Here is a 14,198-nt window from a genome sequence, read left to right as displayed (position 1 = left end):
GGGGGGGGGGGGGGAGTCATCATAGCAAGTAAATAGATAGGTACAGTGGTGTACCTTGAATGTAAGATATATTTTCAGAGCTTTAGGTTCACAGTCTTTCTATGGAGACAAAATAAAAGCCAATCAACTAAAACTTTGCAGAAATCTTCAAAGACTGTTAAGAAGCCATCCTGGTCAATATGAGTGAATTGCTGGAAACTTCATAAAGAGCTAAAATACTTTTTTTTTTTAACCTGGCTTGAATATTTATGTATTCTGAAAGGCAAAAAACTAGTGTGTGGACACAAAAGTGGAAGACTAATAACTATGTTGTTAATCACTCTGTATTATACAGATTACATTATAACCAAATAATCCAAGGAAAGGAGTGAGATAGCTCCGTCCTAGTGCTGTTCCCCTTAGAAGCTGACTCAGGTTGAGGTGTTGCACCTGTTTACTCTCAGCATGAGTACTTCAACCCTAATCAGACAGAACATTTACTCATATCAGAATGATTAAAGACATTTTTATTCTGTTGTTCTTGTGTTTATTTTTTGTGTGTCAAAATTCAATGTTAAAATGGAAAACGTAGGCATGACTAAAATCAGAGGACTCTTCTGTCCCTCCTGTGATGTTTTCCCTGCCCTGCTGTCCTATTTGGGGGAGTATCTTAGAGATTCTTTGTCAAAGAGAACAGTTTAACTAAAAGCTTCAGTTCTTCAGTCAGGTTGGTAAATCACCTAAAAGTAATGATTTTTATTTTCCTCCCCAATACAAGGGGTATCAATCACCGTGGAAAATGTCATGTGATTTTATTTGCTCATTAATTTCAAACTATCTACACATATCTCTTTGGTGCAGTTGTGTCAAAATTCAATGTTAAAATGGAAAACGTAGGCATGACTAAAATCAGAGGACTCTTCTGTCCCTCCTGTGATGTTTTCCCTGCCCTGCTGTCCTATTTGGGGGAGTATCTTAGAGATTCTTTGTCAAAGAGAACAGTTTAACTAAAAGCTTCAGTCCTTCAGTCAGGTTGGTAAATCACCTAAAAGTAACGGTAGAATTTTTATTTTCCTCCCCCATACAAGGGGTATCAATCACCATGGAAAATGTCATGTGATTTTATTTGCTCATTAATTTCAAACTATCTACACATATCTCTTTAGTGCAGTAGCTACCAGAGAGCTTGAAATCTGTATTAACACAACCAACAGAACTTCAATAAGCCACAAAGCTCTAAGGCAGTGGTTCTCAACCTTCCTAATGCCGCGACCCTTTAATACAGTTCCTCATGTTGTGGTGACCCCCAATTTCATTGTTACAAATTGAACATAATTAAAGCATAGTGATTAATCACAAAAACAATATGTAATTATATATGTGTTTTCCGATGGCCTTAGGCGACCCCTATGAAAGGGTCGTTCGACCCCCAAAGGGATTGCTACCCACAGGTTGAGAACCGCTGCCTTAAGGAATTCGCAGTATTCTTTGCAAGTCACACCTTTGCAAGGTTTTTGATAAATTTCCCCGAAGGATTTTTAATTGATATCTTTGTATCCTTGGAATAGAATATGAAACGCTCATGTTGTGTTGACCCCCAATTTCATTGTTACAAATTGAACATAATTAAAGCATAGTGATTAATCACAAAAACAATATGTAATTATATATGTGTTTTCCGATGGCCTTAGGCGACCCCTATGAAAGGGTCGTTCGACCCCCAAAGGGGTCGCTAACCACAGGTTGAGAACCGCTGCCCTAAGGAATTTGCAGTATTTGCAAGTCACACCTTTGCAAGGTTTTTGATAAATTTCCCCGAAGGATTTTTAATTGATATCTTTGTATTCTTGGAATAGAATATGAAACGGCGCAGGCGTCGAGACATTTTACGAGTACAGCTGGTACGAATATTCGAACTGCTGGCAGATGCTGGTGTCATTAGTCACAGGTCAGTGCCGGATTTTGCTCTTTTAAACTTTGAAATAATTAGGGAACATATTTTTTCTGTCATGAAACCTAACAGAAAAACACCTTTGCACCCAAAAACCCTGTCTGCATTACTTGTAAACATTACTTACCAAAGTCAAAGCTGCATCCAAGAAATTAGCTAATGGCTAAAAAATGTATTTCGAAATCTAACATTAGCGCTAGTTTGCTTTGAGGTAAAAATTGGATATAATGTTCCTATGATTTTGATATTTGTTGGAATCTAGTAACCCAGGCAAGTGGGTAGTAGCCTCTTTTTTATTGTTATTACTGATTTAACTATTTCTTACCTCATTTTTAAGGTCTATTCTAGATTTGTAAAAATCACACATTTAAAGGTGCCACATAATAAAGTTTGCATATTTATTCCATTCAACTGTTTATCTTGCTGGGGGGAAATATGAAATCCAAAAACATAATTTGTAACTGTTTTCATCCCTCACCTATGAAAACATAAAGCCTAGGGTTGTTGCTGGACTAGAGGCATCTGGACACTAAGAGCAGCCCCTGGTGGAGAATTTCGTCAGCTTAGTGTTGAGCAATAACTATTTCTTAGGAGGTAATGGTGTTGCCTGGTCATTGAAAGAGAAAAATATGCATCTGACCATTTCCCAAAAAGGTAACTCAAAAGAGATCATGAAGGTCTTAATAAGCAAGCAAGTGTAGGATTGTTACTTTAGCATTTATCCTCGTTATTTCTGAGTATGCTTTTAACAAGTGCTTTTAAAATAGAGCTTTAATCAATGAGAATTTAAACCCTTGGTTTACCATTCTTTTACAGAAAATGGAAAGAAAGAAAACAGAAACATTCTGTTTTCTGCCCCCCACAAAAATAAAGCAGTCAAAGTTAGAAAAAAGTAAACTTGAAACTTGCTGGGCTTGATGCATAATATTAACCTAATACACATCTGAATCATCTTTCTTCTCCTTTGGTTGCTTTTAATGTATGTTAATGAATGAAGAATCTTTGAACGATACTGTTTGGGAACTGCAAGATGTTGGCTTACTTAAAATTTAACTGCGAAAGCTGTACTCATTGTTGAGCAGTAATGGTTTTGAACATAGTTGTGTGCTTTGTTTTTGTTTTGTTTTTTTTAAGAGAAATGAATATAACACTATTGTATGACTGGCTTTTTATTTCCTTGACTAAGTTGAAAAGATGAATTCTCAATGTCAAGAAGGCAAAGATACTTGTTTTGTTGACCTAATTGATCCTATGTACATTGTGGGTAACTCTGAATATTTTTTAAATCAGTGGATTCTGGGCCAGGTTGCAATCTGCTAAATTAGTTTCTCATTCATCAATAAGGCATGGCCTGGAGTTTAAACACTCATTGACAGAATAAAGGGAAAATTTTCATCATGAATTCATTCAATATACAGGGTGGACAAAGTAGGTTAACAGTTGTGAATATGCAGAACATAGAATTTATTCTTGTATTATTATTTATCAATGTGTTGTTTTCCATATGAACAGCTGTAAGCCTACTTTTGTCCCACCCTGTAATGTAGATGTTTATTAGAAGCTATTCACTAGTAAAAAATAATTTTATTTTTAAAATCCCATATCTTAGATGTACTTTTCAAGTATAACACAGAAAAGCTGACTAAAATAAATGTAAACATCATAGCTAATCATTTATGTAGCACTTATAGTTCATTGGGCCTTTCATATATAATGTCAGTTATATTCCTAGTCAAATGCTCTGAAGCAGATACTAATCTCAGGCTTAATAACTGATGGAACAAGAGTGGAATCCAAGACTTCTGACTCCAACCAGATGACCCTCTTCCACTCAGTGGGTTCTAGGTACCAGAGCCTTCGCCTCAAAGAGAATCTTATTGCAGAGATTCTCGAGGCAGCCCCATGGGGCTAGACAGAAGATTTAAAAACCAGCACTGTTACTTGAATTCCCTTATATTTTTATATCCCAAATAATACTTGTCCTGGAGTTGTGCTAAAGGTATAATATGAATATGCATAGCAACTATGAGACTGGGTAGAACTAGTCTTTCCTCTTCCTTCCTTTCTAAATTGGTCCTCCCTATCCCGTATGCCTCCTTATTTCCTTACTTTGAAAGCTGTATATTTTGATGGAGAGGGAATAACACTTAGCACTCAGAATAGTTGATTCAAGTTAGATATGGGACTGAATAATAGAAATTGCGGTAGTAGTTCCTTGATTAAGAAGCACCTTTTATTTTTACATAACGCCTGAGCTATGGAGCCAACTGCAAGAAGCACCATTTATTTTTATATCTAAGTAAGCCAAGCACATATTCATTTAACTTTTGTGTATTGAGTTGCATGCTACCATGAGCATGCAGAGTTCCAATTTTGATTACTTGGAATTTGTTTTGATTTACATTTATAGTTTAAAATCACATTTTCTTTATCACTTATTTTCTTGAATATTTTCAGTGCAAGTGGTGGCCTTGATAATGAAACACATTTCCTCAACAACACTTTATTGGAGTATGTAGATTTAACTAGACAACTCCTGGAAGCGGAAAATGAAAAAGATTCTGACACACTGAAGGATATACGATGCCATTTTAGTGCCTTAGTGGCGAATATCATTCAGAATGTTCCAGGTACGAGTTTTGGTTTCTTAAACCACTGTTGAATATTAAGGGACCACCATATTTATTCTTCCCCTCAGGTTCTATAATCTAAGTTGATGAAGCAATTTGTGAGCATACTGGGTAAATGTGTCAGTATTCCATGAATGGCAAGAGTGTTTTGCTTTTGAATCACTATCAGTGATTAGAAATTTTAAAAAAGCAACCCAGCATAGATTTTCAACAATCAAGACAGCAATGCAGAAATGTGAAGAAGAAAAAATCAATAAAATAAGCTCATTGGACAAACTTGTTCTAGATGCAAGAGCCAAAAGCATAATGCCCTAAATGATAATTGAGGATAGAATTAACGAGATACTTTTGAATAATGGATAGGATATGGGCCATAGACATAAAGTACAAGGATACAGTGTTAACTGAATGATTCATTTAACACATACGTGCCTGTAATTGAGCACATACTATATGCCGGGTACTGGTTCAGGCACTAGGAATATGGATACATGCAATTTCATTTCAAAAAGTCATAAATCTTTTACAAGTGAAAGACATAAAAAGGTAACTATAGCCTTTAGCATACAATGTAAATACAAATGTTCCTTTTTGTTTCTGGGAAAAATTAAAGTTACCTTAAAAAGTATATGCGAACAGTTGGCTTTTAAAGTAAGAGCACGGTTGTGTTTTTGTAAAAGGGTCCTGTAGGAACTTCTTCAGGTATATTATTTTCAAGTGCAGGAAACCTACTTTGAACTTTTGGGGCAAATGATGCTGTTAAGAGGAAAGGAGCACTTTTTCCCCCTCTAAATTTTCTGACCTGAAGCTCACTAATGTACAGATATAATTTAATCAATTGCTAAACACTTATCTGCAACTTCCACATTGATTCGTGATGACACGGTCGCATTTCCTCAACACAGACCGCTGCCAAGAGCTGGTAGAATGGGATTTTAAAATGGAAGGAATCCTTGGAGAGCCTGCCTCTCAACCTGTGGTTTTCAGATTATGTTGTCTTCCCTCTGGTGCCGGCAGCAAGAGGCAGCAGAGTGGGTTTGGATGCAGGCGGCACACTGTGCTTAGATCAGCCCCCCTTTTATTTGTTTTGTATATAAAGCGGCTACGTGAGGATTCTTTCATAAACACAGCTGCACCGCTGAAAACATGCAGAGTTTTAAAATAACGTCTGCAGTCCAAAGCTCTCTCTTGAGAGAGACCAACCAGCCAAGATCAGAGGTGTGTGTGTGTTGCCAATGCCCTGGCCAAGCTCACCATGGAGCCAGCAGCAGCTCAGGGGCAGCAGGCGTCCCCCCCCCCCCCCTCCCACCATAACGCAGGCCAGGTGACGGGCTGCAACCTCGGGGCTGTCACTCACCTCTGTGTAAACGATTTGTCACTAGAGAGGTTTTCGTTACGTTAAAATGAAAACATTTCTGTTTTACAATGTTACGTATTGAATAACAAACAAGTTGAAATGCACTTTAAAGTGAAAGAAATGGAAATGACTTTTTCTCCGTCTGTGTCCTTTACAGTGCACCAGAGAAGAAGTATCTTCCCTCAGCAGAGCCTTCGTCATAGTCTGTTCATGCTGTTCAGTCACTGGGCAGGCCCTTTTAGCATCATGTTTACTCCCCTGGACAGATACAGTGATCGAAATATGCAAATTAACAGACATCAATACTGTGCACTAAAGGTATTTACTTAGAAATCTGATTGCTTTTTTCTTATGTTAGGAGTGTAGTTAAAATTTTTGTCTCTCAATGTCTAGTGTTATAAAAAGGGTAGGGATTTCTCCTGAGTACCTGAGAGTATTGGAATGTATATATTTGCTTGCTGTATTTTTGTACTGTAAGTTTATTTAAATACATAAAATACAGTACAACGTAAGAACCTTCAGAATCTACCCCAAATTTTGAATTCCATTGTCTTAAAGAACTGAGGATCACCTAAAAGAAATGCCTATTTTTTTCCCTACTTAAGTGCTTTCTCTTGCTTATTTTTTGTTTTTGTTTTTGTTTTTTGTTTCTTTTCTGTTACTGTTCAAACTCTATGTCTAATTTGGTACCATGATACCTACTACTCATAATAAATTACTTAGTTTCAAAAATCGCTATTGTGCTTTTCTTTGTAAAGACAGAAAGGTGTTGTAGCTACATAAGCATGAGTGAAAATAGCCTGCCTCTTCTCATTAAACAACCACACGTTACCTCCGAAATGTTTTAAATGTAATTCTAATATTATTGTTTGAAGGCTATGTCTGCTGTGCTATGTTGTGGCCCTGTTGCAGATAATGTAGGACTCTCATCAGATGGCTATTTGTACAAATGGTTGGATAACATTTTGGACTCTCTGGACAAAAAGGTAATTATCGGTAATTCCCTTAACATTTCATAATTGTCATTGCGTTATCTGGAATTATCGTATGGCCCACTAAAAACAAGTCGTTTTTAAAATAAGATAGGTTAGAATTACATGCAGAAAACATATTCTGTAAATTAAATAGGATTCCATCATCCAAAATTTCTAATTCTTATTTATTACACACTCCTTGCTCGTTTCCATTCCCCTTTTATGTTACAGGATTAATACAGCAGTGTGTATACATCTCACAATAGGGTTCTAAGTCTACAAATAAAGTATTAATGTAGAACACATTGAGCTCCACGGAGGAAATGTTATTTGCTGTGTTTAATTTCTTGTTTTGACCACTCTCCAATTAATCATTCTTTCTTGCCCTCTGGACCCTGTGCCCTTCGCACTCTCAGAGCATACTCGCACAGGCGTCACAGTTTAAGACAGAACTTACATATTTCCCCCTCCGAATAATTTTTCTATTGGGTTATCAAAAACAAGAGTAACGCTTGATAAAAATAACTGGGGAGGGTAAAAGCTCACCTTGCTGACAGCGCTGCAGCACTGCCCATGTTCACCCACGGCCTCTGGGGCTCTGTGGGAGGAGGGAGCTGTCCTGCTCAGCATCTTGGGAACATGCCGGAGTCCACGGTTAATGGATCCAGGTCGCTTTTTCTAGTGGCTGAATAAAATGAGAAGGAGTTGGAAGAAAAGAGACTGCGTTTTGTGTTAAATGCAATAAGTACATGCGTGATGTTTTAGTAAAATGTGGAGAAGCAGACAGTTGAATCGTATACGACTCTCTCTGTCCTGGGCGATTTTGTGACCTTTCCGTAGGTTCACCAGTTGGGCTGTGAAGCAGTGACATTACTGCTGGAGCTGAACCCGGACCAGAGCAACCTGATGTACTGGGCAGTGGATCGGTGTTACACGGGCTCCAGGAGGGTGGCTGCCGGCTGCTTTAAGGCCATCGCTAACGTTTTCCAGAACAGGTACTCCCAGGCCTATTTTTTACAATTTAGTTTTTCTTAAGAAAATATTTCCATTTGAATTCAGAAATCCTAATTTAGAAATATTTCCAATTGAATTCAGAAACCAGTATTTTCTTAAGCTCTATCGGAAATTGTCCAAAATAAGGATAATGATCATCATGCATTTATTGTTGCACCTTTTAACCTTAAAAAAACAAACAAAAACAAAATAAACACAATAACCCACACACACACACACACACGCGCGCACGCGCGCACACAAACACAACAACCCAGTCACCTCCTGGGCTTGGCTGCTGCGTGCCTGCCTTCTGGCCCTGGTATAACATACGTATTAGCTTGTGTGAAGGCCTCTAAATATTACGTTCCTAACATGTGGAATTTGTCCCTAGGGATTATCAGTGTGACACAGTGATGCTCCTAAATCTGATACTGTTTAAAGCAGCTGATTCTTCTCGAAGTATCTATGAAGTTGCTATGCAACTCTTACAGGTTTGTAAACAAATGTTAATGAAAATCTTTTTACTCGGGACCCAATAAAGCACATCAGTCTCTTCTTGCCTTGAAAGTATACTGATATCCAGCTTAATTTTTAATAGCAAACTCTAGTATCAATTCCTGAAGATCATTTAAAATAGAAGACAAAGGTAATATGGGTCGTTTAAGTTGTAGAGGGATTATATGTTACCCCACACACACTTGTGTGTGCGCCAGTGCTGGTAAAAATTGAGTGGTTAGGGCCTATGTATGTGTGTAACTATTTCTGTTCAGATAAGACTGAGTTGAATTTTTTTTTTGAGAACCAAGTGAAAAGTAATTAGCTCTTTTATGATAACCTTGTATAATTTTCCTTTATTAGGCTGAGAAATATAACCTAGAAAATTAACTTGCCAAGCATGGATGCATCATTATTATACAATGCTCAACTAATGGATAATAGATTGAGGTTTTTTATGCAATCAAGGGTTAAGAATGGGGTTCAAGGAGATGTTGATTTTTCCAAAGGGTTTGAATTACGCCCTAATGTCTTTAATTAAGAAAATTCAAGGGGGCTGGATGAAAAAGGTGAAGGGAGTAAGAAGTACTAATTGGTGGTTACAAAATAGTCACAGGGTTATAAAGCATAGGGAATACAGTAAACAGTGTTGTCATGACTATATATGGTGCCAGGTGGATGCTTAAAATATCGGGGGGACCACTTTATAAAGTATATGATGGTCTGACCACTATGCTGTACGCCAGAAACTAATACAAAATAATGTTTATTGTAAACTGTAAGTGAGAAATAAAATTTAAAAGAAGAAAGTTCAATGGGGGGAAAAAAGAGACATATGTACTACTATTTGTAATACTTTAAACAATAAAAAATAAATAAACTGCACTTGTTAAAATAAAAAAAATAAAAGAAGAAAGTTCAGTAGTGTAGCTCTTTACATAGTGTAACATCAAAAGAATTTTTAGTTTATATTCCATATTTAATGTGTGATTAACCAAGATCTGTTTGAAGATTTTATTTTCACTTACATTTGTTTTATATAGTCATATATTTGACCTGGAAAGTGGTATGTCTTTTTCAAGTAATTTTATATTAAGTTGCTGAAGTTATTTTCAAACTATGCTACTAACCCAAAGCATTGCCATTAAACACAAGGAGTGCAATGCCTTGTACATAGTTACACGTCTTTTGCAAACATTTCTTGGTATTTGAAATTAACATGTGAAGTATTTTACAATCTATGTAACTATGTAATTTTTAAACTGGAATATTTCTTGGGAGGATATATATATATTTTTTAATTATAGTTGAAATGTGGAGGACCCATAACATCTTAAATTGATGGCATTACATCCCCGCAGATCCTGGAACCGAAGATGTTTCGCTATGCTCACAAATTGGAGGTTCAGAGAACAGATGGAGTGCTCAGCCAGCTGTCTCCTCTGCCACATCTGTATTCTGTCTCATATTATCAGCTGTCTGAGGAACTAGCAAGGGCATATCCGGAGCTGACTCTCGCCATATTCTCAGGTATGATCGTTGAACTGGTTAGTAGTTTTTTCTTTTTTAGCAATCATTTCTGAAATACTACTTTTAGGAGATTTTAAATATATGAAAGTTGAGGTTGTTTTTGTTTGTTTGCCTTTTTTTTCTTTTACTTAATTGTTGAAAGTATTACAAATGTCCCCTTTCTTTTGGCTTGTTTATAACTATAGAGATAAGCCAGAGAATTCAGACAGCTCACCCTGCTGGGAGGCAAGTCATGCTGCACTACCTGCTGCCGTGGATGAACAACATCGAGTTGGTAGATTTAAAACCTTTGCCCACAGCAAGGCGACATGATGATGATGAAGACGACTCCTTAAAAGACCGAGAAGTCATGGTGACTAGCAGGCGCTGGTTACGAGGAGAAGGCTGGGGGTCCCCACAAGCCACTGCCATGGTTTTGAACAACCTGATGTACATGACAGCGAAGGTAAAATGGGTTTGAACTGCTGCACAGAATTACTGTGTTCATTAGGAGGAGTAAACAAGGTTAGAAGTAGATGAGGAGATTAGATAATCCTGTGATAATCGAACATATATGCATTATAAATTCCTTTCTCTAAAATAAACTTCTCGTTAGATATAAAATATCTTCTGGGGGGGGGAGGCATCTAAAATCATGAAATTACAGTCAGGTGCCGCTTCATGGCAGGGATCTGTTCGGAGGAATTCGCTGTTAGGCAATTTCTTCGTTTATGAATGTCATAGAGTGCAGCCCCCTACACTCACAGCTGTATGGTATAGTCCATTGCTCCGAGGCTACAAGCCTGAACAGCATGTACTGTACAGAACACCACGAGATTAAATCAAGTTCAAAAGAAAGTGATGCAGTCAGGAGATGCGGTAAACACTAGATATATGAGGCTGTTGCTGGCATAACACAGCATATTGTTTTGTGGCAGACTTTTTTTTTTTAATAAGTAGAAAGAATATGCTGTATTTTCAACCAATAACAACTGTTTATTATCATTATCGAGTATCATGTACGATACACAATTGTATGTGCTATACTTCTGTACGACTGGCAAACACCAGCATTACCTTAAACACATGAGTAATGTGTTGTGCTGTGATGTTATGACATGACATTGCTAGACAATAGGAATTTTTGGCTCCCATGTTATCTTCTGGGACTACCATTGTTTGTATAGTCTGTCGTTGACTGAAATGTTATGTGGCCCATGACTATCATGGTATTTATGTATAGATTTGTTGAAAGAAATGATTATTCTTCTGAAGTATGGGAAAGATGGAAGCTTCTTGTAAAAACATTGTTTTCTGATATTGCATGACGTGACAAGTTTGCTGCATAGTAGACAGCCTTTACTGAGATACGTGTTGTGTTTCCTGCACCTAGTATGGCGACGAGCTGGCCTGGTCGGAGATGGAGAACGTGTGGACCACACTTGCAGATGGCTGGCCGAAAAACCTGAAAATAATTTTGCACTTTTTGATCAGCATTTGTGGAGTGAATAGTGAACCAAGCCTCTTGCCTTACGTATGTATTCAAGTTGATATTTAACTTAAAAAAAAAAAAAGTTCATGGTGTCGTGTCAAGTCAGAGCATAGGCATCAGTAGACAGACCAGCAGAGGCAAAGCAGGGCCAGGCTGAGGACAGTCAGGAAATAGCACGTGGGTTTACTCGCTGATTTATTTAACAAATATTATCGGCCAGGCGCTCTTATTGCAGGCCAGAGGCTCTGCGGGGTTCTAATCTGACGGCTGGTACAGATTTTATTTACTTAATGAATAAATCAGTAATTTAATAAAGTCCAGTCATGAGAAGGGCTGCAGAGCACTGAGAGTGAATAACTTGGCACCACGACTGTCTGGGAGGATTAGAGATGATGCTCAAGAGAAAGTGTTATTGAAGCAGAGACCACAGTGATAGTTTTTGCTGGACAGGTGCTGGCGTTAGGATATCAGATGGAGCAGGGTGGTCAGTCAGAGTTCAGTGCCTAAACCCGTGTGGAAGCAAAGGAAAGCTTGGTAAGAAATAGACCATGAGGAATAAGGCAGTCTTTGCCTTGTAAGGGGGAAAGCAGTTCTTAAATCTGCTCAAGTTAAGAGACTATGAAACTATCAACCATGAGTGTTGAACTGAATACACATATGCATGCAAACACACGTGTACACACTCCCTCACCTACTTTGGGTCTTTTCCCAAAGGTCCATTCTCATGGACACCTTTGCTGGCTCATTCCATCTAAAACTATAAGTGCCCATCCCCCACACAAGAGTCTTTTTCTTTCCCTGCTTTGTTGATTTTCCTAGTATTTATCATCATCAAACATATACAGGGTGGGGGGTAGGAGCAGGTAAATGGAGGATAAATGGTGGTGATGGTGAACACACCGTTCAATTACACGATTCATTATAGAATTGTACACCTGAAACCTATATAATTTTATTAACCAATGTCACCCCAATAAATTTTTAAAAAGGAGCCATTTTTAATGACAATAATAATTCCTCAATTATTTTTTAAATGATACAAGTACTTCATCTACATTATTTCATTTAATTCTCACAGTAAGTCTGTGATCTTGGTAAGATTGCCACAGTTTTACAGATGAATAAAACAAGGCAGAGAGAAGAGTAGTTTCCTTAAAGTCACACATCCGTTTAGCATCATCGCGTGGTAGGTAGAGCTGGAGCTCCAACCCAGATGTGTTTGTGAGGAGGAGTGAACGTTCCATGGAGAAGGTGGCGGAGTTGGGGTGAGGGTGGGGCTCGAAGACTTGACAGGATGGGGGGCAGCAGTGTCCCCTCAGGTCAGAACAGGCACAGAGAGGCAGCGGTGCCCGGCGGCCAGGTGACTGGACCTGAGAACAGGGAATTAGCACAGAGCAGGTTGGGTAGGAAGTCAGTTAGCGGCGGGTAACCATGATAAGACTTGTGGAATGAGAGAATAAAGCTTGTTTTAGGATTTCTCCAGAGGTCATATGAAGCAGAGCTTCTCACACGTCTGTGTGCAGGCCAATCATCTGGTTGAGTATAAGGGGAAAATATGGAGGAACATACATACAAGGCACACTGCTGGGATTGTTTTCACTTAACTCAGACTGTGCACTGGGTTACAGCGCTTTGTACATCTTCACCTGCTTAACTCTACAGCTATCTGAAGCCCCCGTTTTGCAGAAGGGAAAACAGAGTAACCTTCTAGCTTCTGTAGGAGTATGTTAGATCTACATTCCCATCCAGGCGGGGTAATGTGGGTTCAGTTTAGTTCTAGGTCCTTTCTTATTCTCTACTTGTACTGCAAGGGAACGCAGAATAAAGGATAAATCCTGGGTTTAAAGGACTAAAAATTAGAGGAATACTTGGGATGTATTAATTCAGTTTTTTCCCATTAAGAAGATAAATTGTGTTATAGGAGAGCAATTATCTTTTGCTTTCCTTTAACCAAAAAGAAAACGAGCAAACATGTAAAGGAAGTAGATAATGTTGTGGAAATCATTAAACAATATATTGAGATAATTTTAATAAGATATAATGTTGAGGGTCAGAGGGAGGATAGTACTTATAAAGCTGATTAATCGGTGTTTTATTGCTGATCAATGTGATATTCCATTTTAATTGTGCTTATTAATCTACCCCTTAAAATGGAACTTACAAAATTTGTCTCAAGACAGATTTATGAAGTAAAGATTTTGCTTTTTCTTTTCTGAATGACCTCTCTGTGACAGGTGAAGAAAGTTGTTGTATATTTAGGTAGAGACAAGACAATGCAGTTGCTGGAAGAGCTGGTGAGTGAGCTGCAGCTGACCGACCCTGTCAGTGCAGGAGTCACGCACATGGATAACCCCCCGTATTACCGCATCACGTCCAGCTACAAAGTCCCTTCTGTCACCTCAGGTGAGAAGTTACAACTGGTTACTCTGTCTCAACAGAGAGGCTTTACCTAATTGTTCATTTTAGCACCATCATCAAAATAAAAGCAAACATGAGTCATGTATGGTAATTAGCTTGACAAGATTTTGTAAATCCTCATATGACTAAAGAAATTTGACAATCTAAGGATTCTTAATATTTTAGAGAGAAACATTTATATACTTACTCAGAACCAGAATATAGATTTATATATCCTTGTATTCATTTTAGTGAATATAATTAATGTTCAATATAGAAAACACTTACTAATTGAAATTACACTGTAATTTTATTTTTCATTATTTGAGCATATATTGTACATAGTATCCAATTTTGTGAGTGAATCTCTCTCTCTCTCTCTCTCTCTCTCTCTCTCTCTCTCTCTATATATATATAT

At 37.8% G+C, this 14,198-nt stretch overlaps 1 protein-coding gene across 14 annotated transcripts in view; it reads left to right on the top strand.

Moving 5' to 3' along the window:
- Window positions 1-14,198, top strand: part of FRYL (FRY-like) — a 238,460-nt gene that overhangs the window by 161,808 nt on the left and 62,454 nt on the right. For all 14 annotated transcript variants that reach the window (XM_014534411.1, XM_014534429.1, XM_014534396.1 and 11 more), the window contains 10 exons: window positions 1,836-1,927; window positions 4,388-4,560; window positions 6,075-6,235; window positions 6,793-6,903; window positions 7,732-7,886; window positions 8,279-8,378; window positions 9,744-9,912; window positions 10,098-10,357; window positions 11,285-11,425; window positions 13,618-13,786. In XM_014534411.1, coding sequence (XP_014389897.1) covers window positions 1,836-1,927; window positions 4,388-4,560; window positions 6,075-6,235; window positions 6,793-6,903; window positions 7,732-7,886; window positions 8,279-8,378; window positions 9,744-9,912; window positions 10,098-10,357; window positions 11,285-11,425; window positions 13,618-13,786 — 1,531 coding nt within the window. The remainder of the gene's footprint in view (window positions 1-1,835; window positions 1,928-4,387; window positions 4,561-6,074; window positions 6,236-6,792; window positions 6,904-7,731; window positions 7,887-8,278; window positions 8,379-9,743; window positions 9,913-10,097; window positions 10,358-11,284; window positions 11,426-13,617; window positions 13,787-14,198) is intronic.

Source organism: Myotis brandtii, unplaced genomic scaffold, assembly GCF_000412655.1.
Source record: "Myotis brandtii unplaced genomic scaffold, ASM41265v1 scaffold10, whole genome shotgun sequence".
Lineage (NCBI taxonomy): Eukaryota > Metazoa > Chordata > Mammalia > Chiroptera > Vespertilionidae > Myotis > Myotis brandtii.
The sequence above is the reverse complement of the archived record's forward strand: the minus strand, read 5'-3'. Positions and strand labels throughout refer to the sequence as shown.